Genomic DNA, 27,183 nt, shown 5'->3' with positions numbered 1-27,183 from the left:
CCCTCCTCCCTCCCTCCCTCCTCACCTTATCAGCCATGATCATGGAGGATCCCCCGTGGATGCCCAGGATGGGGATCAGTGTCTGGGAGGAAATAAAATCCAATATCTGAGCGATGGCCTCCTGGTCCGTCCCGTCTCCGAACACCACCCCGTGGATCTTGGTCCCAGACATCAGGTCGCACACGTGGGTGATGATACTCTTGGGGTCAGTCTCGTTGACCGATACGGTGACCACGTTGACGTCCATGGGGTCGTCTTTGCTCCAGAGAGCCCGAATGTCCCGGTCGGAGATGTAGCGCGTGCGGCCCAGGATCACAGCGATGTTGAGGATGGGGACCTTCTGACCCTCGACCTCCACGACCAGGGTCACCAGGGTCACCAGGGAACACAGGAGAGCTGGGAAGGCCAGGGTCAGCCCCCTGCCCACTGACATGTTGAGACACTTCATCTCCTGGGGGAGAGAGAGAGAGAGAGAGAGAGAGAGAGAGAGAGAGAGAGAGAGAGAGAGAGAGAGAGAGAGAGAGAGAGAGAGAGAGAGAGAGACAGAGAGAGAGAGAGAGACAGAGAGAGAGAGAGAGAGAGAGACAGAGAGAGAGAGAGAGAGAGAGAGAGAGAGAGAGAGAGAGAGAGAGAGAGAGAGAGAGAGAGAGAGAGAGAGAGAGAGACAGAGAGAGAGAGAGAGAGAGAGAGAGAGAGAGAGAGAGAGAGAGAGAGAGAGAGAGAGAGAGAGAGAGATTAATATAACATGGAGATACTGAAGAAGGTATTGAGTAAGGTAGGGACAGAAATATGTGTATCGAGAGAAAAAAAAAAGAGAAAAAATGTAGAAACCATAGAACTGATTGTAATTCTAGAACTGATTCTAATTCTAGAACTGATTCTAATTTTAGAACTGATTCTGATTCTAGAACAGATTTTAATTATAGAATACATTCTCATTCTAAATCTGATTGTAATTCTAGAACTGATTCTAATTCCAGAACTGATTCTAATTTTAAAACTGATTCTGATTCTAGAACAGATTTTAATTATAGAATACATTCTCATTCTAAATATGATTGTAATTCTAGAACTGATTCTAATTTTAGAACTGATTCTTATTCTAGAATACATTCTCATTCTAAATCAGATTGTGATTTTAGAACTGATTGTATACAACTATACTAAAGAGAAACGCAACATGCAATAATTTAATTGATTTGACTGAGTTTACAGTTCATATGTGGAAATCAGTCAATTGAAATTAATTCATTAAGGCCCTAATCACATGACTGGGAATACAGATGTGTCTCTGTTTGTCACAGACACCTTCAAATAAAATGGGCCTCAGGATCTCATCACAGTATCTCTGAGCATTCAAATTGCCATCAATAAAATGCCATTTGTGATGGTTGTCCGTAGTTTATGCCTCTGCCCCACACCATAACCCCACCGGCACCATGGGGCACTCTGTTCACAACGTTGACACCAGAAAACCGCTCGGCCACATGACGCCATCAACGTGGTCTGCGGTTGTGAGGCCGTTTAGGTACTGTCAAATTCTCTAAAATTATGTTGGGAAAGCGGCTTATGGTAGAGAAATGAACATTCGATTCTCTGACAACAGCTCTGGTGGACATTCCAGCAGTCAGCATCCTCAAAACATGAGACATCTGTGGCGTCGTGTTGTGCGACAAAACTCCTTATTTTAGAGTGGCCTTTTATTGTCCCCAGCACAAAGTGCACCTGTGTAATGATCAGACCTATTCCCTATATAGTACACTACTTTTTACTACAGCCCTATATAGTGCAGTACTTTATACTACAGCCCTATTCCCTATATAGTACACTACTTTATACTACAGCCCTATTCCCTATCTAGTACACTACTTTATACTACAGCCCTATTCCCTATATAGTACACTACTTTATACTACAGCCCTATTCCCTATATAGTACACTACTTTATACTACAGCCCTATTCCCTATATAGTACACTACTTTATACTACAGCCCTATATAGTACACTACTTTATACTATAGCCCTATTCCCTATATAGTGCAGTACTTTATACTACAGCCCTATTCCATATATAGTGCACTACTTTATACTACAACCCTATATAGTACTTTATACTACAGCCCTATTCCCTATATAGTACACTACTTTATACTACAACCCTATATAGTACTTTATACTACAGCCCTATTCCATATATAGTGCACTACTTTATACTACAGCCCTATATAGTACTTTATACTACAGCCCTATATAGTACTTTATACTACAGCCCTATATAGTACTTTATACTACAGCCCTATTCCATATATAGTGCACTACTTTATACTACAACCCTATATAGTACTTTATACTACAGCCCTATATAGTACTTTATACTACAGCCCTATTCCATATATAGTGCACTACTTTATACTACAACCCTATATAGTACTTTATACTACAGCCCTATTCCCTATATAGTACACTACTTTATACTACAGCCCTATATAGTACACTACTTTATACTATAGCCCTATTCCCTATATAGTGCAGTACTTTATACTACAGCCCTATTCCCTATATAGTACACTACTTTATACTACAACCCTATATAGTACTTTATACTACAGCCCTATTCCATATATAGTGCACTACTTTATACTACAGCCCTATATAGTACTTTATACTACAGCCCTATATAGTACTTTATACTACAGCCCTATGTAGTATTTTATACTACAGCCCTATTCCATATATAGTGCACTACTTTATACTACAACCCTATATAGTACTTTATACTACAGCCCTATATAGTACTTTATACTACAGCCCTATTCCATATATAGTGCACTACTTTATACTACAGCCCTATTCCCTATATAGTACACTACTTTATACTACAGCCCTATTCCCTATATAGTACACTACTTTATACTATAGCCCTATATCCCAGCTCCTTTCAGAATCTATCACTCAAATAGAAGGAAATACAATCTCCATTCTAAAAATATACAAACGCACGCGCGTGTGTGTGTGTGTGTGTGTGTGTGTGTGTGTGTGTGTGTGTGTGTGTGTGTGTGTGTGTGTGTGTGTGTGTGTGTGTGTGTGTGTGTGTGTGAGAGAGAGTGTGTATATGTGTGCGTGTGTGTGTGTTCTCTCAAGGGGGTGAGCACCCCAGGGGGGACGAAATAAGTGGTCCTCCGCTCGTTAAGGGGTGTGTGTGTGTGTGTGTGTGTGTGTGTGTGTGTGTGTGTGTGTGTGTGTGTGTGTGTGTGTGTGTGTGGATGTGACATCATCACCACTGGTCCACCGGGATCTCGCCTCGAACTGACAGAACACGGGCTCAGTGTGTGTGTGTGTGTGTGTGTGTGTGTGTGTGTGTGTGTGTGTGTGTTAGAGGCTTGTCAGTAAGGAGGGACGGCCAGCAGACTAGGACAGGCAGGGACTTATAGATAATGAATAGGAGACTGAACACACACACACACACACACCCCATGTTGATTTCATGGTTCAGATACACTGTTCTACACACACACACCGTACACACACACCGTACACACACACCGTACACACACACACACACACACACACACACACCGTACACACACACACACCGTACACACACACACCGTACACACACACACCTCCTGTTGATTTCATGGTTCAGATACACTGCTCCACTGTTGAGACAGAGAGACAGAAAGGTACATCTTTCCTTAGAACAAAAACAGGCCTTAATATGGCTCAGATCAACTCCTAGACTATCAATCAATCAATCAATCAATCAATCAATCAATCTAATGTATTTATAAAGCCCTTCGTACATCAGCTGATATCTCAAAGTGCTGTACAGAAACCCAGCCTAAAACCCCAAACAGCAAGCAATGCAGGTGTAGAAGCACGGTGGCTAGGAAAAACTCCCTAGAAAGGCCAAAACCTAGGAAGAAACCTAGAGAGGAACCAGGCTATATGGGTAGGCTAGGAAGAAACCTAGAGAGGAACCAGGCTATGAGGGAAGGCTAGGAAGAAACCTAGAGAGGAACCAGGCTATGAGGGAGGCTAGGAAGAAACCTAGAGGGGAACCAGGCTATGAGGGGAGGCTAGGAAGAAACCTAGAGAGGAACCAGGCTATGAGGGTAGGCTAGGAAGAAACCTAGAGAGGAACCAGGCTATGAGGGAAGGCTAGGAAGAAACCTAGAGAGGAACCAGGCTATGAGGGGAGGCTAGGAAGAAACCTAGAGAGGAACCAGGCTTTGAGGGGAGGCTAGGAAGAAACCTAGAGAGGAACCAGGCTATGAGGAAGAAACCTAGAGAGGAACCAGGCTATGAGGGGTGGCTAGGAAGAAACCTAGAGAGGAACCAGGCTATGAGGGTGGCTAGGAAGAAACCTAGAGAGGAACCAGGCTATGAGGGGTGGCTAGAAGAAACCTAGAGAGGAACCAGGCTATGAGGGGTGGCTAGTCCTCTTCTGGCTGTGCCAGGTGGAGATTATAACAGAACATTGCCAAGATGACTACTACTCAGATGTTAACGGAGGGCCTAGGTTATTAGATCCACTAGTACAGGCCTTAATACAACTCCTAGTTATGGTGCAAGGGGGTCCTGGTACAAGGGGGTCCTGTAGTAACAGTTATGGTACAATGGGGGTCCTGGTACAAGGGGGGTCCTGGTACAAGGGGGGTCGTGGTACAAGGGGGGGTCCAAGGTCAGCACCGTATTGCAAATTAAGAAACTAAACTAAAGCAAAAGTTTACAGAAGCTTTACTATGAAACCAAATATCAGAGAAATAAAGACTGAAAGTAAGACATGATTTGGAGCACTTTAAATGACCTTTAAATGACCTTTTGGGGGGTAAAAAGAAGAGAAAAAGCCAACTCGGCTCCTTCATTCATCGAATGAGTTGGCTCATTCATCACAAAAGCCCCACTGATATTGCCAACTACTTTTAATGCCTTTTTCCATTGGCAAGATGAGCAAACTGAGGCATGATGACACGCCAGGAACAAACACTGACACTACACATCGATTGTATATCTGACCATATTATGACAGACAAGAAGTGCTTTATTTTTTATTTTACCTTTATTTAACCAGGCAAGTCAGTTAAGAACAAATTCTTATTTTCAATGACGGCCTAGGAACAGGTTGTGGGTTAACTGGCCTAGGAACAGGTTGTGGGTTAACTGGCCTAGGAACAGGTTGTGGGTTAACTGCCTCGTTCAGGGGCATGAACGTCAGATTTGTGCCTTGTCAGCTCGGAGGATTCGAACTTGCAACCTTTCGGTTACTAGTCCAACGCTCTAACCACTAGGCTACCCTGCCACCTCTACACTCTAACCACTAATAATAATAATAATAATAATATATGCCATTTAGCTGACGCTTTTATCCAAAGCGACTTACAGTCATGTGTGCATACATTCTACGTATGGGTGGTCCCGGGAATCGAACCCACTACCCTGGCGTTACAAGCGCCATGCTCTACCAACTGAGCCACAGAAGGACCACTAGGCTACCCTGCCGCCTCTACACTCTAACCACTAGGCTACCTACCTCCTCTACACTCTAACCACTAGGCTACCCTGCCACCTCTACACTCTAACCACTAGGCTACCCTGCCCCCTCTACACTCTAACCACTAGGCTACCCTGCCGCCTCTACACTCTAACCACTAGGCTACCCTGCCGCCTCTACACTCTAACCACTAGGCTACCTACCTCCTCTACACTCTAACCACTAGGCTACCTGCCTCCTCTACACTCTAACCACTAGGCTACCCTACCTCCTCTACACTCTAACCACTAGGCTACCTACCTCCTCTACACTCTAACCACTAGGCTACCTGCCTCCTCTACACTCTAACCACTAGGCTACCTACCTCCTCTACACTCTAACCACTAGGCTACCCTGCCTCCTCTACACTCTAACCACTAGGCTACCCTGCCGCCTCTAAACTCTAACCACTAGACTACCTACCTCCTCTACACTCTAACCACTAGGCTACCCTACCTCCTCTACACTCTAACCACTAGGCTACCTACCTCCTCTACACTCTAACCACTAGGCTACCTGCCTCCTCTACACTCTAACCACTAGGCTACCTACCTCCTCTACACTCTAACCACTAGGCTACCCTGCCCCCTCTACACTCTAACCACTAGGCTACCCTGCCGCCTCTACACTCTAACCACTAGGCTACCCTGCCTCCTCTACACTCTAACCACTAGGCTACCCTGCCGCCTCTAAACTCTAACCACTAGACTACCTACCTCCTCTACACTCTAACCACTAGACTACCTACCTCCTCTACACTCTGACCACTAGACTACCTGCCTCCTCTACACTCTAACCACTAGGCTACCTGCCTCCTCTACACTCTAACCACTAGGCTACCTGCCTCCTCTACACTCTAACCACTAGGCTACCTACCTCCTCTACACTCTAACCACTAGACTACCTGCCTCCTCTACACTCTAACCACTAGGCTACCTACCTCCTCTACACTCTAACCACTAGGCTACCTACCTCCTCTACACTCTAACCACTAGGCTACCCTGCCTCCTCTACACTCTAACCACTAGGCTACCCTGCCGCCTCTAAACTCTAACCACTAGACTACCTACCTCCTCTACACTCTAACCACTAGACTACCTACCTCCTCTACACTCTGACCACTAGACTACCTGCCTCCTCTACACTCTAACCACTAGGCTACCTGCCTCCTCTACACTCTAACCACTAGGCTACCTGCCTCCTCTACACTCTAACCACTAGGCTACCTACCTCCTCTACACTCTAACCACTAGACTACCTGCCTCCTCTACACTCTAACCACTAGGCTACCTGCCTCCTCTACACTCTAACCACTAGGCTACCCTGCCTCCTCTACACTCTAACCACTAGGCTACCTGCCTCCTCTACACTCTAACCACTAGGCTACCTACCTCCTCTACACTCTAACCACTAGGCTACTTCTGTTTTGTGTGGAAGAGATGAACATATTACTGTTGTCTGTCAACAATGACAAGCCACCGAGCGTCTGACAACCAGGATGGAAAATGACTGAGGATAATCGCGGACGATATGGCCCACTCCTATGTCCCACATCTTCAGTTTAAGCCGACTGGAGAAGCGTGTTCCCTCAGGCCTGAAGGGAAGCTAAAAAGTCATTCCACTACCCAAGAATATTAAAGCCACCCTTTTACTGGCTGAAATAGTCGACCAATCAAACACCTTTAATAATAAAATTCTGGGGAAAAATAGTATTTGACCAGGATACATTACTTCTTCTTCTTTACAGTAAACAAACTGACAACAGACATTCAGCAGGCTGACAGGGAAGGACACTGAACCAACACACACACACACACACACACACACACTGGACACACAAACACACAGGACACACACACACACACACACACACACACACACACACACACACACACACACACTGGACACACACACACACACACTAACACAAATTACTGATGATTGGCTGAGAGAAATTGATGATTAAAAAAATGATTGTGTGTGTGTGTGTGGGGGGGGGGGGGGGCTGTCTTGTTTAGACTTCAGGGCCGCTTTTGATATTATCGATCAGCTGGAAAAAGAAAACTGCACGTTTAACTGCCTCACAGAACACAGAGGGTGTTCTTTCAAACGGAAGCCTCTCCAACATATTGATACAAGTAGCTAAAGATGGGAGGGATAGAAGCCTCTCCAACATATTGATACAACAAGTAGCTAAAGATGGGAGGGAGAGAAGCCTCTCCAACATATTGATACAACAAGTAGCTAAAGATGGGAGGGGGAGAAGCCTCTCCAACATATTGATACAACAAGTAGCTAAAGATGGGAGGGAGAGAAGTCTAACCAACATATTGATACAACAAGTAGCTAAAGATGGGAGGGAGAGAAGCCTCTCCAACATATTGATACAAGTAGCTAAAGATGGGAGGGAGAGAAGCCTCTCCAACATATTGATACAAGTAGCTAAAGATGGGAGGGAGAGAAGCCTCTCCAACATATTGATACAACAAGTAGCTGAAGATGGGAGGGAGAGAAGCCTCTCCAACATATTGCTACAAGTAGCTAAAGATGGGAGGGAGAGAAGCCTCTCCAACATATTGATACAAGTAGCTAAAGATGGGAGGGAGAGAAGCCTCTCCAACATATTGATACAAGTAGCTAAAGATGGGAGGGAGAGAAGCCTCTCCAACATATTGATACAACAAGTAGCTAAAGATGGGAGGGAGAGAAGCCTCTCCAACATATTGATACAACAAGTAGCTAAAGATGGGAGGGAGAGAAGCCTCTCCAACATATTGATACAAGTAGCTAAAGATGGGAGGGAGAGAAGTCTCTCCAACATATTGATACAACAAGTAGCTAAAGATGGGAGGGAGAGAAGTCTCTCCAACATATTGATACAAGTAGCTAAAGATGGGAGGGGGAGAAGCCTCTCCAACATATTGATACAAGTAGCTAAAGATGGGAGGGGGAGAAGTCTCTCCAACATATTGATACAACAAGTAGCTAAAGATGGGAGGGAGAGAAGTCTCTCCAACATATTGATACAAGTAGCTAAAGATGGGAGGGAGAGAAGCCTCTCCAACATATTGATACAACAAGTAGCTAAAGATGGGAGGGAGAGAAGCCTCTCCAACATATTGATACAAGTAGCTAAAGATGGGAGGGGGAGAAGTCTCTCCAACATATTGATACAAGTAGCTAAAGATGGGAGGGAGAGAAGCCTCTCCAACATATTGATACAAGTAGCTAAAGATGGGAGGGGGAGAAGCCTCTCCAACATATTGATACAAGTAGCTAAAGATGGGAGGGAGAGAAGCCTCTCCAACATATTGATACAAGTAGCTAAAGATGGGAGGGAGAGAAGTCTCTCCAACATATTGATACAAGTAGCTAAAGATGGGAGGGGGAGAAGTCTCTCCAACATATTGATACAAGTAGCTAAAGATGGGAGGGGGAGAAGTCTCTCCAACATATTGATACAAGTAGCTAAAGATGGGAGGGAGAGAAGCCTCTCCAACATATTGATACAAGTAGCTAAAGATGGGAGGGGGAGAAGTCTCTCCAACATATTGATACAAGTAGCTAAAGATGGGAGGGGGAGAAATCTCTCCAACATATTGATACAAGTAGCTAAAGATGGGAGGGAGAGAAGCCTCTCCAACATATTGATACAAGTAGCTAAAGATGGGAGGGAGAGAAGCCTCTCCAACATATTGATACAAGTAGCTAAAGATGGGAGGGAGAGAAGCCTCTACAACATATTGATACAAGTAGCTAAAGATGGGAGGGAGAGAAGCCTCTCCAACATATTGATACAAGTAGCTAAAGATGGGAGGGAGAGAAGCCTCTCCAACATATTGATACAAGTAGCTAAAGATGGGAGGGAGAGAAGCCTCTCCAACATATTGATACAAGTAGCTAAAGATGGGAGGGAGAGAAGCCTCTACAACATATTGATACAAGTAGCTAAAGATGGGAGGGGAGAAGCCTCTCCAACATATTGATACAAGTAGCTAAAGATGGGAGGGAGAGAAGTCTCTCCAACATATTGATACAAGTAGCTAAAGATGGGAGGGAGAGAAGTCTCTACAACATATTGATACAAGTAGCTAAAGATGGGAGGGAGAGAAGCCTCTCCAACATATTGATACAACAAGTAGCTAAAGATGGGAGGGGAGAAGCCTCTCCAACATATTGATACAACAAGTAGCTAAAGATGGGAGGGAGAGAAGCCTCTCCAACATATTGATACAAGTAGCTAAAGATGGGAGGGAGAGAAGCCTCTCCAACATATTGATACAACAAGTAGCTAAAGATGGGAGGGAGAGAAGTCTAACCAACATATTGATACAACAAGTAGCTAAAGATGGGAGGGAGAGAAGTCTCTCCAACATATTGATACAAGTAGCTAAAGATGGGAGGGAGAGAAGCCTCTCCAACATATTGATACAACAAGTAGCTAAAGATGGGAGGGAGAGAAGTCTCTCCAACATATTGATACAAGTAGCTAAAGATGGGAGGGAGAGAAGTCTCTCCAACATATTGATACAAGTAGCTAAAGATGGGAGGGAGAGAAGCCTCTCCAACATATTGATACAACAAGTAGCTAAAGATGGGAGGGAGAGAAGCCTCTCCAACATATTGATACAAGTAGCTAAAGATGGGAGGGGGAGAAGTCTCTCCAACATATTGATACAACAAGTAGCTAAAGATGGGAGGGGGAGAAGCCTCTCCAACATATTGATACAAGTAGCTAAAGATGGGAGGGAGAGAAGCCTCTCCAACATATTGATACAAGTAGCTAAAGATGGGAGGGAGAGAAGCCTCTCCAACATATTGATACAAGTAGCTAAAGATGGGAGGGGAGAAGCCTCTCCAACATATTGATACAAGTAGCTAAAGATGGGAGGGAGAGAAGCCTCTCCAACATATTGATACAAGTAGCTAAAGATGGGAGGGAGAGAAGTCTCTCCAACATATTGATACAAGTAGCTAAAGATGGGAGGGGAGAAGCCTCTCCAACATATTGATACAACAAGTAGCTAAAGATGAGAGGGGAGAAGCCTCTCCAACATATTGATACAAGTAGCTAAAGATGGGAGGGGAGAAGCCTCTCCAACATATTGATACAAGTAGCTAAAGATGGGAGGGGGAGAAGCCTCTCCAACATATTGATACAAGTAGCTAAAGATGGGAGGGAGAGAAGTCTCTCCAACATATTGATACAAGTAGCTAAAGATGGGAGGGGGAGAAGCCTCTCCAACATATTGATACAAGTAGCTAAAGATGGGAGGGAGAGAAGTCTCTCCAACATATTGATACAAGTAGCTAAAGATGGGAGGGAGAGAAGTCTCTCCAACATATTGATACAAGTAGCTAAAGATGGGAGGGAGAGAAGCCTCTCCAACATATTGATACAAGTAGCTAAAGATGGGAGGGAGAGAAGCCTCTCCAACATATTGATACAAGTAGCTAAAGATGGGAGGGAGAGAAGCCTCTCAACATATTGATACAACAAGTAGCTAAAGATGGGAGGGGAGAAGCCTCTCCAACATATTGATACAAGTAGCTAAAGATGGGAGGGGAGAAGCCTCTCCAACATATTGATACAAGTAGCTAAAGATGGGAGGGAGAGAAGTCTGGTCTTTATAAAGAGATGCTCTGACAACTTAACAGCATGTTAGAGGTTTAGTTCTAACATATAGATACTGTAGTGAATGTTAGAGGTAGGGTCTAGTTCTAACATATAGATATTGTAGTGAATGTTAGAGGTAGGGTATAGTTCTAACATATATATACTGTAGTGAATGTTAGAGGTAGGGTATAGTTCTACCATATAGACACTGTAGTGAATGTTAGAGGTAGGGTCTAGTTCTAACATATAGATACTGTAGTGAATGTTAGAGGTAGGGTCTAGTTCTAACATATATATACTGTAGTGAATGTTAGAGGTAGGGTATAGTTCTAACATATATATACTGTAGTGAATGTTAGAGGTAGGGTATAGTTCTAACATATATATACTGTAGTGAATGTTAGAGGTAGGGTATAGTTCTACCATATAGACACTGTAGTGAATGTTAGAGGTAGGGTCTAGTTCTAACATATAGATACTGTAGTGAATGTTAGAGGTAGGGTCTAGTTCTAACATATATATACTGTAGTGAATGTTAGAGGTAGGGTATAGTTCTACCATATAGACACTGTAGTGAATGTTAGAGGTAGGGTCTAGTTCTAACATATAGATACTGTAGTGAATGTTAGAGGTAGGGTCTAGTTCTAACATATAGATACTGTAGTGAATGTTAGAGGTAGGGTCTAGTTCTAACATATAGATACTGTAGTTAATGTTAGAGGTAGGGTCTAGTTCTAACATATAGATACTGTAGTTAATGTTAGAGGTAGGGTCTAGTTCTAACATATATATACTGTAGTGAATGTTAGAGGTAGGGTATAGTTCTAACATATATATACTGTAGTGAATGTTAGAGGTAGGGTATAGTTCTAACATATATATACTGTAGTGAATGTTAGAGGTAGGGTATAGTTCTACCATATAGACACTGTAGTGAATGTTAGAGGTAGGGTCTAGTTCTAACATATAGATACTGTAGTGAATGTTAGAGGTAGGGTCTAGTTCTAACATATATATACTGTAGTGAATGTTAGAGGTAGGGTATAGTTCTACCATATAGACACTGTAGTGAATGTTAGAGGTAGGGTCTAGTTCTAACATATAGATACTGTAGTGAATGTTAGAGGTAGGGTCTAGTTCTAACATATAGATACTGTAGTGAATGTTAGAGGTAGGGTCTAGTTCTAACATATAGATACTGTAGTTAATGTTAGAGGTAGGGTCTAGTTCTAACATATAGATACTGTAGTTAATGTTAGAGGTAGGGTCTACTTCTAACATATAGATACTGTAGTTAATGTTAGAGGTAGGGTCTAGTTCTAACATATAGATACTGTAGTGAATGTTAGAGGTAGGGTCTAGTTCTAACATATAGATATTGTAGTGAATGTTAGAGGTAGGGTATAGTTCTAACATATATATACTGTAGTGAATGTTAGAGGTAGGGTATAGTTCTACCATATAGACACTGTAGTGAATGTTAGAGGTAGGGTCTAGTTCTAACATATAGATACTGTAGTGAATGTTAGAGGTAGGGTCTAGTTCTAACATATATATACTGTAGTGAATGTTAGAGGTAGGGTATAGTTCTAACATATATATACTGTAGTGAATGTTAGAGGTAGGGTATAGTTCTAACATATATATACTGTAGTGAATGTTAGAGGTAGGGTCTAGTGAATGTTAGAGGTAGGGTCTAGTTCTAACATATAGATACTGTAGTGAATGTTAGAGGTAGGGTCTAGTTCTAACATATATATACTGTAGTGAATGTTAGAGGTAGGGTATAGTTCTACCATATAGACACTGTAGTGAATGTTAGAGGTAGGGTCTAGTTCTAACATATAGATACTGTAGTGAATGTTAGAGGTAGGGTCTAGTTCTAACATATAGATACTGTAGTGAATGTTAGAGGTAGGGTCTAGTTCTAATAGATACTGTAGTTAATGTTAGAGGTAGGGTCTAGTTCTAACATATAGATACTGTAGTTAATGTTAGAGGTAGGGTCTAGTTCTAACATATATATACTGTAGTGAATGTTAGAGGTAGGGTATAGTTCTAACATATATATACTGTAGTGAATGTTAGAGGTAGGGTATAGTTCTAACATATATATACTGTAGTGAATGTTAGAGGTAGGGTATAGTTCTACCATATAGACACTGTAGTGAATGTTAGAGGTAGGGTCTAGTTCTAACATATAGATACTGTAGTGAATGTTAGAGGTAGGGTCTAGTTCTAACATATATATACTGTAGTGAATGTTAGAGGTAGGGTATAGTTCTACCATATAGACACTGTAGTGAATGTTAGAGGTAGGGTCTAGTTCTAACATATAGATACTGTAGTGAATGTTAGAGGTAGGGTCTAGTTCTAACATATAGATACTGTAGTGAATGTTAGAGGTAGGGTCTAGTTCTAACATATAGATACTGTAGTTAATGTTAGAGGTAGGGTCTAGTTCTAACATATAGATACTGTAGTTAATGTTAGAGGTAGGGTCTACTTCTAACATATAGATACTGTAGTTAATGTTAGAGGTAGGGTCTAGTTCTAACATATAGATACTGTAGTGAATGTTAGAGGTAGGGTCTAGTTCTAACATATAGATATTGTAGTGAATGTTAGAGGTAGGGTATAGTTCTAACATATATATACTGTAGTGAATGTTAGAGGTAGGGTATAGTTCTACCATATAGACACTGTAGTGAATGTTAGAGGTAGGGTCTAGTTCTAACATATAGATACTGTAGTGAATGTTAGAGGTAGGGTCTAGTTCTAACATATATATACTGTAGTGAATGTTAGAGGTAGGGTATAGTTCTAACATATATATACTGTAGTGAATGTTAGAGGTAGGGTATAGTTCTAACATATATATACTGTAGTGAATGTTAGAGGTAGGGTATAGTTCTACCATATAGACACTGTAGTGAATGTTAGAGGTAGGGTCTAGTTCTACCATATAGATACTGTAGTGAATGTTAGAGGTAGGGTCTAGTTCTAACATATAGATACTGTAGTGAATGTTAGAGGTAGGGTCTAGTTCTACCATATAGACACTGTAGTGAATGTTAGAGGTAGGGTCTAGTTCTAACATATAGATACTGTAGTGAATGTTAGAGGTAGGGTCTAGTTCTAACATATAGATACTGTAGTTAATGTTAGAGGTAGGGTCTAGTTCTAACATATAGATACTGTAGTGAATGTTAGAGGTAGGGTCTAGTTCTAACATATAGATATTGTAGTGAATGTTAGAGGTAGGGTATAGTTCTAACATATATATACTGTAGTGAATGTTAGAGGTAGGGTATAGTTCTACCATATAGACACTGTAGTGAATGTTAGAGGTAGGGTCTAGTTCTAACATATAGATACTGTAGTGAATGTTAGAGGTAGGGTCTAGTTCTAACATATATATACTGTAGTGAATGTTAGAGGTAGGGTATAGTTCTAACATATATATACTGTAGTGAATGTTAGAGGTAGGGTATAGTTCTAACATATATATACTGTAGTGAATGTTAGAGGTAGGGTATAGTTCTACCATATAGACACTGTAGTGAATGTTAGAGGTAGGGTCTAGTTCTAACATATAGATACTGTAGTGAATGTTAGAGGTAGGGTCTAGTTCTAACATATATATACTGTAGTGAATGTTAGAGGTAGGGTATAGTTCTACCATATAGACACTGTAGTGAATGTTAGAGGTAGGGTCTAGTTCTAACATATAGATACTGTAGTGAATGTTAGAGGTAGGGTCTAGTTCTAACATATAGATACTGTAGTGAATGTTAGAGGTAGGGTCTAGTTCTAACATATAGATACTGTAGTGAATGTTAGAGGTAGGGTCTAGTTCTAACATATAGATACTGTAGTTAATGTTAGAGGTAGGGTCTAGTTCTAACATATATATACTGTAGTGAATGTTAGAGGTAGGGTATAGTTCTAACATATATATACTGTAGTGAATGTTAGAGGTAGGGTATAGTTCTAACATATATATACTGTAGTGAATGTTAGAGGTAGGGTATAGTTCTACCATATAGACACTGTAGTGAATGTTAGAGGTAGGGTCTAGTTCTAACATATAGATACTGTAGTGAATGTTAGAGGTAGGGTCTAGTTCTAACATATATATACTGTAGTGAATGTTAGAGGTAGGGTATAGTTCTACCATATAGACACTGTAGTGAATGTTAGAGGTAGGGTCTAGTTCTAACATATAGATACTGTAGTGAATGTTAGAGGTAGGGTCTAGTTCTAACATATAGATACTGTAGTGAATGTTAGAGGTAGGGTCTAGTTCTAACATATAGATACTGTAGTTAATGTTAGAGGTAGGGTCTAGTTCTAACATATAGATACTGTAGTGAATGTTAGAGGTAGGGTCTACTTCTAACATATAGATACTGTAGTGAATGTTAGAGGTAGGGTCTAGTTCTAACATATAGATACTGTAGTGAATGTTAGAGGTAGGGTCTAGTTCTAACATATAGATACTGTAGTTAATGTTAGAGGTAGGGTCTAGTTCTAACATATAGATACTGTTGTAACCTTCATTTCTCAGAACAAGAATAGACTGACGAGTTTCAGAAGAAAGGTCTTTGTTTCTGGACATTTTAAGCCTGTAATTGAACCCACAAATGCTGATGCTCCAGATACTCAACTAGTCTAAAAGAAGGCCAGTTTAATGGCTTCTTTAACCAGGACAACAGTTTTCAGCTGTGCTAACATAATTGCAAAAGGGTTTTCTAGTGATCAATTAGCCTTTTAAAATGATGAACTTGGATTAGCTAACACTAAGTGCCATTGGAACACAGGAGTGACGGTTGCTGATAATGGGCCTCTGTAGCCTTTGTAGATATCCCATAAAAAAATCTGCCGTTTCCAGCTACAATAGTCATTTACAACATGAACAATGTCTACGCTGTATTTCTGATCAATTTGATGTTTTATTATGAATAGGACAAAAAAATAGGCTTTTCAAAAACACATTTCATTACAAAGTGAAACATGAGAGAGAAGCTTGTGACACGAGCGCGTCGGCCCACCGGGGCGGTGAGTGAGCTGCGCTTCTCGTTGGGTGAGTCAGTGAAACATGAGAGAGAAGCTTGTGACACGAGCGCGTCGGCCCACCGGGGCGGTGAGTGAGCTGCGCTTCTCGTTGGGTGAGTCAGTGAAACATGAGAGAGAAGCTTGTGACACGAGCGCGTCGGCCCACCGGGGCGGTGAGTGAGCTGCGCTTCTCGTTGGGTGAGTCAGTGAAACATGAGAGAGAAGCTTGTGACACGAGCGCGTCGGCCCACCGGGGCGGTGAGTGAGCTGCGCTTCTCGTTGGGTGAGTCAGTGAAACTTGTAGAGCTGTTTTCAGACTATAATTTCCTCCTCATCGTTGTCCAATACATTTCTCTCCTTCACACCTCGGTCTCGGCTATTGACGCATTCAAGACAAGGTCGTTTTTTCAGATTCTCCGTTTTTTGTCGGTGTGTGAAAGTACGAAAGTCATTTTCAATCATTCAAGTATTATAAAAGACTCTGCTGCTACAGTTTCCAATCATAAACTGGATGAAAGGTGTTTATTAAAAAGGACACATTTTCCCAGATCCAAGGCTACAGAATAAAATAATGTTTTGCCCATGTGTGTAACTTCTGCAAAACCCCTCTCTCTCTCTAATCTACTGCTCCATGCCAGTATGCAAAACCCCTCTCTCTCTAATCTACTGCTCCATGCCAGTATGCAAAACCCCTCTCTCTCTAATCTACTGCTCCATGTCAGTATGCAAAACCCCTCTCTCTCTAATCTACTGCTCCATGTCAGTATGCAAAACCCCTCTCTCTCTAATCTACTGCTCCATGTCAGTATGCAAAACCCTCTCTCTCTAATCTACTGCTCCATGTCAGTATGCAAAACCCCTCTCTCTCTAATCTTACTGCTCCATGCCAGTATGCAAACCCCTCTCTCTCTAATCTACTGCTCTATGCCAGTATGCAAAACCCCTCTCTCTCTAATCTACTGCTCCATGCCAGTATGCAAAGCCCCTCTCTCTCTAATCTTCTGCTCCATGCCAGTATGCAAAACCCTCTCTCTCTAATCTACTGCTCCATGCCAGTATGCAAAACCCCTCTCTCTCTAATCTACTGCTCCATGCCAGTATGCAAAACCCTCTCTCTCTAATCTATTGCTCCATGTCAGTATGCAAAACCCCTCTCTCTCTAATCTACTGCTCCATGCCAGTATGCAAAACCCCTCTCTCTCTAATCTTACTGCTCCATGCCAGTATGCAAAACCCCTCTCTCTCTAATCTACTGCTCCATGTCAGTATGCAAAACCCTCTCTCTAATCTACTGCTCTATGTCAGTATGCAAAATCCCTCTCTCTCTAATCTACTGCTCTATGTCAGTATGCAAAACCCCTCTCTCTATAATCTACTGCTCTATGTCAATATGCAAAACCCTCTCTCTCTAATCTACTGCTCTATGTCAGTATGCAAAACCCCTCTCTCTCTAATCTACTGCTCTATGTCAGTATGCAAAACCCCTCTCTCTAATCTACTGCTCTATGTCAGCTTGTAAAACCCCTCTCTCTCTCTAATCTACTGCTCTATGTCAGTATGCAAAACCCCTCTCTCTCTAATCTACTGCTCTATGTCAGAATGCAAAACCCTCTCTCTAATCTACTCCTCCATGCCAGTATGCAAAACCCCTCTCTCTCTCTAATCTACTGCTCCATGCCAATATGCAAAACCCCTCTCTCTAATCTTCTGCTCCATGCCAGTATGCAAAACCCCTCTCTCTCTAATCTACTGCTCCATGCCAGTATGCAAAACCCCTCTCTCTCTAATCTACTGCTCCATGCCAGTATGCAAAACCCCTCTCTCTCTAATCTACTGCTCCATGTCAGTATGCAAAACCCCTCTCTCTCTAATCTACTGCTCCATGTCAGTATGCAAAACCCCTCTCTCTCTAATCTACTGCTCTATGTCAGTATGCAAAACCCCTCTCTCTCTAATCTACTGCTCCATGCCAGTATGCAAAACCCCTCTCTCTCTAATCTACTGCTCCATGCCAATATGCAAAACCCCTCTCTCTCTAATCTTCTGCTCCATGCCAGTATGCAAAACCCCTCTCTCTCAATCTACTGCTCCATGCCAGTATGCAAAACCCCTCTCTCTAATCTACTGCTCCATGCCAGTATGCAAAACCCCTCTCTCTCTAATCTATTGCTCCATGTCAGTATGCAAAACCCCTCTCTCTCTAATCTACTGCTCCATGCCAGTATGCAAACCCCTCTCTCTCTAATCTACTGCTCCATGTCAGTATGCAAAACCCTCTCTCTCTAATCTACTGCTCTATGTCAGTATGCAAAACCCCTCTCTCTCTCTAATCTACTGCTCTATGTCAGTATGCAAAACCCCTCTCTCTCTAATCTACTGCTCCATGTCAGTATGCAAAACCCTCTCTCTCTAATCTTACTGCTCCATGCCAGTATGCAAAACCCCTCTCTCTCTAATCTACTGCTCTATGCCAGTATGCAAAACCCCTCTCTAATCTACTGCTCCATGCCAGTATGCAAAACCCCTCTCTCTCTAATCTACTGCTCCATGCCAATATGCAAAACCCCTCTCTCTCTAATCTTCTGCTCCATGCCAGTATGCAAAACCCCTCTCTCTCCAATCTACTGCTCCATGCCAGTATGCAAAACTCCTCTCTCTCTAATCTACTGCTCCATGCCAGTATGCAAAACCCCTCTCTCTCTAATCTATTGCTCCATGTCAGTATGCAAAACCCCTCTCTCTCTAATCTACTGCTCCATGCCAGTATGCAAAACCCCTCTCTCTCTAATCTACTGCTCCATGTCAGTATGCAAAACCCTCTCTCTCTAATCTACTGCTCTATGTCAGTTTGCAAAACCCCTCTCTCTCTAATCTACTGCTCTATGTCAGTATGCAAAACCCCTCTCTCTCTAATCTACTGCTCTATGTCAGTATGCAAAACCCCTCTCTCTAATCTACTCCTCCATGCCAGTATGCAAAACCCCTCTCTCTCTCTAATCTACTGCTCCATGCCAATATGCAAAACCCCTCTCTCTCTAATCTACTGCTCCATGCCAGTATGCAAAAAACCCCTCTCTCTCTAATCTACTGCTCCATGCCAGTATGCAAAACCCCTCTCTCTCTAATCTACTGCTCCATGCCAGTATGCAAAACCCCTCTCTCTCTCTAATCTACTGCTCCATGCCAGTATGCAAAACCCCTCTCCATTGTTCCAGTTAGCACTTAGCCGCGCTAAACGGTCATTAGCCTTTCCATTGTTCCAGTTAGCACTTAGCCGCTAAACGGTCATTAGCATTTCCATTGTTCCAGTTAGCAGTTAGCCACGCTAAACGGTCATTAGCCTTTCCATTGTTCCAGTTAGCGGTTAGCCACGCTAAATGATCATTAGCCTTTCCATTGTTCCAGTTAGCGGTTAGCCGCGCTAAACGGTCATTAGCCTTTCCATTGTTCCAGTTAGCGGTTAGCCACGCTAAATGATCATTAGCCTTTCCATTGTTCCAGTTAGCGGTTAGCCACGCTAAACGGTCATTAGCCTTTCCATTGTTCCAGTTAGCAGTTAGCCACGCTAAACGGTCATTAGCTTTTCCATTGTTCCAGTTAGCAGTTAGCCACGCTAAACGGTCATTAGCCTTTCCATTGTTCCAGTTAGCACTCAGCCGCGCTAAACGGTCATTAGCCTTTCCATTGTTCCAGTTAGCTGTTAGCCACGCTAAACAGTCATTAGCCTTTCCATTGTTCCAGTTAGCGGTGAGCTGTGCTAAATGGTCATTAGCCTTTCCATTGTTCCAGTTAGCGGTTTGCCGCTAAATGGTCATTAGCCTTTCCATTGTTCCAGTTAGCAGTTAGCCACGCTAAACGGTCATTAACCTTTCCATTGTTCCAGTTAGCGGTTAGCCACGCTAAACGGTCATTAGCCTTTCCATTGTTCCAGTAAGCAGTTAGCCGCGCTAAATGGTCATTAGCTTTTCCATTGTTCCAGTTAGCAGTTAGCCACGCTAAACGGTCATTAGCCTTTCCATTGTTCCAGTTAGCACTCAGCCGCGCTAAACGGTCATTAGCCTTTCCATTGTTCCAGTTAGCAGTTAGCCGCGCTAAACGGTCATTAGCCTTTCCATTGTTCCAGTTAGCGGTTAGCCGTGCTAAACGGTCATTAGCTTTTCCATTGTTCCAGTTAGCGGTTAGCCACGCTAAACGGTCATTAGCCTTTCCATTGTTCCAGTTAGCGGTTAGCCGCGCTAAACGGTCATTAGCTTTTCCATTGTTCCAGTTAGCGGTTAGCCACGCTAAACGGTCATTAGCTTTTCCATTGTTCCAGTTAGCGGTTAGCATTAAACGGTCATTAGCTTTTCCATTGTTCCAGTTAGCAGTTAGCCACGCTAAACGGTCATTAGCCTTTCCATTGTTCCAGTTAGCGGTTAGCCACGCTAAACGGTCATTAGCTTTTCCATTGTTCCAGTTAGCGGTTAGCCACGCTAAACGGTCATTAGCTTTTCCATTGTTCCAGTTAGCAGTTAGCCACGCTAAACGGTCATTAGCCTTTCCATTGTTCCAGTTAGCGGTTAGCCGCGCTAAACGGTCATTAGCTTTTCCATTGTTCCAGTTAGCGGTTAGCCACGCTAAACGGTCATTAGCCTTTCCATTGTTCCAGTTAGCACTCAGCCGCGCTAAACGGTCATTAGCCTTTCCATTGTTCCAGTTAGCAGTTAGCCACGCTAAACGGTCATTAGCCTTTCCATTGTTCCAGTTAGCAGTTAGCCACGCTAAACGGTCATTAGCCTTTCCATTGTTCCAGTTAGCGGTTAGCCACGCTAAACGGTCATTAGCCTTTCCATTGTTCCAGTTAGCAGTTAGCCGTGCTAAACGGTCATTAGCTTTTCCATTGTTCCAGTTAGCGGTTAGCCACGCTAAACAGTCACTATCGGTGTTTGTTTGTTTGGTCCAAAGTTTAAAAACATCCCCAACAATTTACGAAATAGGCTACATCAACTCTAGATATGTATTACAGTTTAAAATACCAATTATTCTGTTTTGTTTACGTTGTTTAAACATGACCATTAATGTGCATCTTGTCTCTGTTTGTTAGTGTCTCTCCTGGACAGAGTGGCACGAGGTGGATACCAGAAGGCCTGATTTGGCAACTTTTTCACAGCACAGGGCCCTGCTCTTGTGGTCCTTCTGGAGCTCAGTTGGTAGAGCATGGCGCTTGTAACGCCAGGGTAGTGGGTTTGATTCCCGGGACCACCCATACGTAGAATATATGCACACATGACTGTAAGTCGCTTTGGATAAAAGCGTCTGCTAAATGGCATATATTATATTATATTATTATTATTATTGCTCTGCCCTTAGAGGGGCACGGTATCATTTTAGTTTGAGAAATCATTTTGCCAATACTATTATGCTCAGCATTTTCTATATTGAATAAATCATTTAAAAAACAGATATCTAAAAACATAAAGAGAATGTAAAATGCATTAAAGCCATGTGCTGTGTAAATGTTAATGTTTATTGATAAAAATGTAATTGTGTGATTTACAATCAATTATAAACTGGAAGGTTTATTTATTTTTTACCTTTATTTAACCAGGCAAATCAGTTAAGAACAGATTCTTATTTTCAATGACGGCCTGGGAACAGCGGGTTAACTGCCTGTTCAGGGGCAGAACGACAGATTTGTACCTTGTCAGCTCGGGGTTTGAACTCGCAACCTTCTGGTTACTAGTCCAACGCTGTAACCACTAGGCTACGCTGCCGCCATTATGAATGCTGATTGGCTGACAGCCGTGGTATATCAGACCGTATATCACGGCTATGACGAAACATTTATTTTTACTCCTCTAATTACGTTGGTAACCAGTTTATCATGGCAATAAGGCACCTTAGGGGTTTTGTGATATATGGACCAATATACCACGGCTAAGGACTGTGTCATATATACCTTTAGCAGTGGTATATTGGCGATATACCACACCTCTTATTGCCTTATTTCTTAATTACATCACAGGGATATATCCCATAGAGATCCCATGAAATTACTAGAAGGGATCTATGTCATAAACCCTCAAGGTTCCAGAATGGAGGTGGGAAATGGCAGCCATCTTGGTCAGGGAGAAATCCCAAAGCCCAGTCTAATTGGAATGAATGGCAGCAGAGGCCTCATCCTGGTTGTACTATGTAGGAAAATGGCAGCCATCTTGGTCAGGGAGAAATCCCAAAGCCCAGTCTAATTGGAATGAATGGCAGCAGAGGCCTCATCCTGGTTTTACTATGCAGGAAAATGGCAGCCATCTTGGTCAGGAGAACTCCCAAAGCCCAGTCTAATTGGAATGAATGGCAGCAGAGGCCTCATCCTGGTTTTACTATGCAGGAAAATGGCAGCCATCTTGGTCAGGGAGAAATCCCAAAGCCCAGTCTAATTGGAATGAATGGCAGCAGAGGCCTCATCCTGGTTTTACTATGTAGGAAAATGGCAGCCATCTTGGTCAGGGAGAAATCCCAAAGCCCAGTCTAATTGGAATGAATGGCAGCAGAGGCCTCATCCTGGTTTTACTATGTAGGAAAATGGCAGCCATCTTGGTCAGGGAGAAATCCCAAAGCCCAGTCTAATTGGAATGAATGGCGGTAGAGGCCTCATCCTGGTTTAACTATGTAGGAAAATGGCAGCCATCTTGGTCAGGGAGAAATCCCAAAGCCCAGTCTAATTGGAATGAATGGCGGTAGAGGCCTCATCCTGGTTTTACTATGTAGGAAAATGGCAGCCATCTTGGTCAGGGAGAAATCCCAAAGCCCAGTCTAATTGGAATGAATGGCAGCAGAGTCCTCATCCTGGTTTTACTATGCAGGAAAATGGCAGCCATCTTGGTCAGGGAGAAATCCCAAAGCCCAGTCTAATTGGAATGAATGGCAGCAGAGTCCTCATCCTGGTTTTACTATGTAGGAAAATGGAATGTGATATCAGACATTTTGTAATAGAATTATAGTCAACCTAAAATAATATCATATACTTATAAATACAGTTTATACAGGGTTTAAATACTTTTTTTTTTCTGTATAAATAACCTCTGAAATATATGTTATCAGACAGGATGTGGCTGAGGGGATGACTGCATTGTTTAAATGAACTGTTATCAGACAGGATGTGGCTGAGGGAATAACTGCATTATTTAAATGAACTGTTATCAGACAGGATGTGGCTGAGGGAATGACTGCATTGTTTAAATTAACTGTTATCAGACAGGATGTGGCTGAGGGAATGACTGCATTGTTTAAATTAACTGTTATCAGACAGGATGTGGCTGAGGGAATAACTGCATTGTTTAAATTAACTGTTACCAGACAGGATGTGGCTGAGGGAATGACTGCATTGTTTAAATTAACTGTTATCAGACAGGATGTGGCTGAGGGAATAACTGCATTGTTTAAATTAACTGTTACCAGACAGGATGTGGCTGAGGGAATGACTGCATTGTTTAAATTAAATGTTGACATATCGGCAATATGAATATATATATATATATATATATACATTCCTCTAAAACTGTCTGGCCAGCTAGCTAACACACATACAGCGCAGATAAATTGTTCAAATTCATTATTTTACATAATATCTTATCACAGCACTGGCAAACGATGGTTGACCAACTTTATGTACAGGTCTGTCTGTCTGTCTGTCTGTCTGTCTGTCTGTCTGTCTGTCTGTCTGTCTGTCTGTCTGTCTGTCTGTCTGTCTGAACATATTGTAGATAATTAATGGGTTCAGTTGTTGCCGTCATACAAAGACTATCTATCGCTTCTTGGTACGAAAACAGCAAACAGGGAGCGTCCACACACTACCACTGAAAACACACACAGCTCACTCCCCCCTTTGGCGCTATAAGAGAGGTCTCTCTCTCTCTCTTTCCATGTCTCTCTCTCTCTCTCTCTCTCTCTCTCTCTCTCTCTCTCTCTCTCTCTCTCTCTCTCTCTCTCTCTCTCTCTCTCTCTCTCTCTCTCTCTCTCTCTCTCTCTCTCTGTCTCTCTCTCTCTCTCAGCGCTATAAACTCAGGAGAGGTCTCTCTCTCTTTCCATGTCTCTCTCTCTCTCTCTCTCAGCGCTATAGACTCAGGAGAGGTCTCTCTCTCTCAGCGCTATAGACTCAGGAGAGGTCTCTCTCTCTCTCTCTCAGCGCTATAGACTCAGGAGAGGTCTCTCTCTCTCTCTCTCTCTCTCTCAGCGCTATAGACTCAGGAGAGGTCTCTCTCTCTCTCTCTCTCTCTCAGCGCTATAGACTCAGGAGAGGTCTCTCTCTCTCAGCGCTATAGACTCAGGAGAGGTCTCTCTCTCTCTCTCTCTCTCTCAGCGCTATAGACTCAGGAGAGGTCTCTCTCTCTCTCTCTCTCAGCGCTATAGACTCAGGAGAGGTCTGTCTCTCTCAGCGCTATAGACTCAGGAGAGGTCTCTCTCTCTCAGCGCTATAGACTCAGGAGAGGTCTCTCTCTCTCAGCGCTATAGACTCAGGAGAGGTCTCTCTCTCTCTCTCAGCGCTATAGACTCAGGAGAGGTCTCTCTCTCTCTCTCAGCGCTATAGACTCAGGAGAGGTCTCTCTCTCTCAGCGCTATAGACTCAGGAGAGGTCTCTCTCTCTCAGCGCTATAGACTCAGGAGAGGTTTCTCTCTCTCAGCGCTATAGACTCAGGAGAGGTCTCTCTCTCAGCGCTATAGACTCAGGAGAGGTCTCTCTCTCTCAGCGCTATAGACTCAGGAGAGGTCTCTCTCTCTCAGCGCTATAGACTCAGGAGAGGTCTCTCTCTCTCAGCGCTATAGACTCAGGAGAGGTCTCTCTCTGTCTCTCAGCGCTATAGACTCAGGAGAGGTCTGTCTCTCTCAGCGCTATAGACTCAGGAGAGGTCTCTCTCTCTCAGCGCTATAGACTCAGGAGAGGTCTCTCTCTCTCAGCGCTATAGACTCAGGAGAGGTCTCTCTCTCTCTCTCAGCGCTATAGACTCAGGAGAGGTCTGTCTCTCTCAGCGCTATAGACTCAGGAGAGGTCTCTCTCTCTCAGCGCTATAGACTCAGGAGAGGTCTCTCTCTCTCTCTCTCTCAGCGCTATAGACTCAGGAGAGGTCTCTCTCTCTCAGCGCTATAGACTCAGGAGAGGTCTCTCTCTCTCAGCGCTATAGACTCAGGAGAGGTCTCTCTCTCTCAGCGCTATAGACTCAGGAGAGGTCTCTCTCTCTCTCTCAGCGCTATAGACTCAGGAGAGGTCTCTCTCTCTCAGCGCTATAGACTCAGGAGAGGTCTCTCTCTCTCATGGTGTCTGATTGAACACAGCAGTCGTCTTCACGCATCACTTCCTCTCTCCGCCTCGACACACTATTGTCCCTTCACGCATCACTTCCTCTCTCCGCCTAGACACTATTGTCCCTTCACGCATCACTTCCTCTCTCCGCCTCGACACTATTGTCCCTTCAGCGCATCACTTCCTCTCTCCGCCTCGACACTATTGGCCCTTCATGCATCACTTCCTCCCTCCGCCTATAGACACACTAGAGGCCCTTCATGCATCACTTCCTCCCTCCGCCTCGGCACACTATTGGCCCTTCACGCATCACTTCCTCCCTCCGCCTCGGCACACTAGAGGCCCTTCACCCATCACTTCCTCCCTCCGCCTCGACACTATTGGCCCTTCACCCATCACTTCCTCCCTCCGCCTCGACACACTATTGTCCCTTCACGCATCACTTCCTCCCTCCGCCTCGACACTATTGTCCCTTCACGCATCACTTCCTCCCTCCGTCCTCGACACTATTGGCCCTTCACCCATCACTTCCTCCCTCCGCCTCGACACTATTGGCCCTTCACGCATCACTTCCTCCCTCCGCCTCGACACTATTGTCCCTTCACCCATCACTTCCTCCCTCCGCCTCGACACTATTGGCCCTTCACGCATCACTTCCTCCCTCCGCCTCGACACTATTGGCCCTTCACGCATCACTTCCTCCCTCCGCCTCGAGACTATTGGCCCTTCACGCATCACTTCCTCCCTCCGCCTCGACACTATTGGCCCTTCACCCATCACTTCCTCCCTCCGCCTCGAGACTATTGGCCCTTCATGCATCACTTCATCCCTCCGCCTCGGCACACTATTGGCCCTTCACCCATCACTTCCTCCCTCCGCCTCGACACTATTGGCCCTTCACGCATCACTTCCTCCCTCCGCCTCGACACACTATTGTCCCTTCACGCATCACTTCCTCCCTCCGCCTCGACACTATTGGCCCTTCACGCATCACTTCCTCCCTCCGCCTCGGCACACTATTGTGCCTTCATGCATCACTTCATCCCTCCACCTCGGCACACTATTGGCCCTTCACGCATCACTTCCTCCCTCCGCCTCGGCACACTATAGGCCCTTCACCCATCACTTCCTCCCTCCGTCTCAGCACACTATTGGCCCTTCATGCATCACTTCCTCCCTCCGCCTCGGCACACTATAGGCCCTTCACGCATCACTTCCTCCCTCCGCCTCGGCACACTATAGGCCCTTCACCCATCACTTCCTCCCTCCGCCTCGGCACACTATTGGCCCTTCATGCATCACTTCCTCCCTCCGCCTCGGCACACTATTGGCCCTTCACGCATCACTTCCTCCCTCCGCCTCGGCACACTATTGGCCCTTCACCCATCACTTCCTCCCTCCGCCTCACACACTATTGGCCCTTGATGAATCACTTCCTCCCTCCGCCTCGACACTATTGGCCCTTCATGGCCCTATCATTAATAATGTATGATAATGTCCATTATCCTTAAATGATTATTAATATCTTTGTATTTGCCGGAGGAACCCCATTCTATTGATGAGCCCCAACTACATTAACATGGGTTATTCACACACACACACACACACACACACACACACACACACACACACACACACACACACACACACACACACACACACACACACACACACACACACCACACAACACACACACA

General features: G+C 43.7%; 1 protein-coding gene across 1 annotated transcript in view; it reads right to left on the bottom strand.

Annotated features, from left to right (window-relative positions):
- The window catches only part of LOC127925851 (glutamate receptor ionotropic, NMDA 2A-like), a 45,385-nt gene that overhangs the window by 5,223 nt on the left and 12,979 nt on the right, over positions 1–27,183 (bottom strand). Inside the window, exon 2 of the mRNA XM_052511167.1 lies at positions 26–451. Within this exon, the coding sequence (XP_052367127.1) occupies positions 26–448 (423 nt within the window). The 5' untranslated portion in view covers positions 449–451. The remainder of the gene's footprint in view (positions 1–25; positions 452–27,183) is intronic.

This window comes from Oncorhynchus keta, unplaced genomic scaffold, assembly GCF_023373465.1.
Source record: "Oncorhynchus keta strain PuntledgeMale-10-30-2019 unplaced genomic scaffold, Oket_V2 Un_contig_6356_pilon_pilon, whole genome shotgun sequence".
NCBI lineage: Eukaryota > Metazoa > Chordata > Actinopteri > Salmoniformes > Salmonidae > Oncorhynchus > Oncorhynchus keta.
Note: the sequence above shows the minus strand (reverse complement) of the source record. Positions and strands in the feature narration are given on the sequence as shown.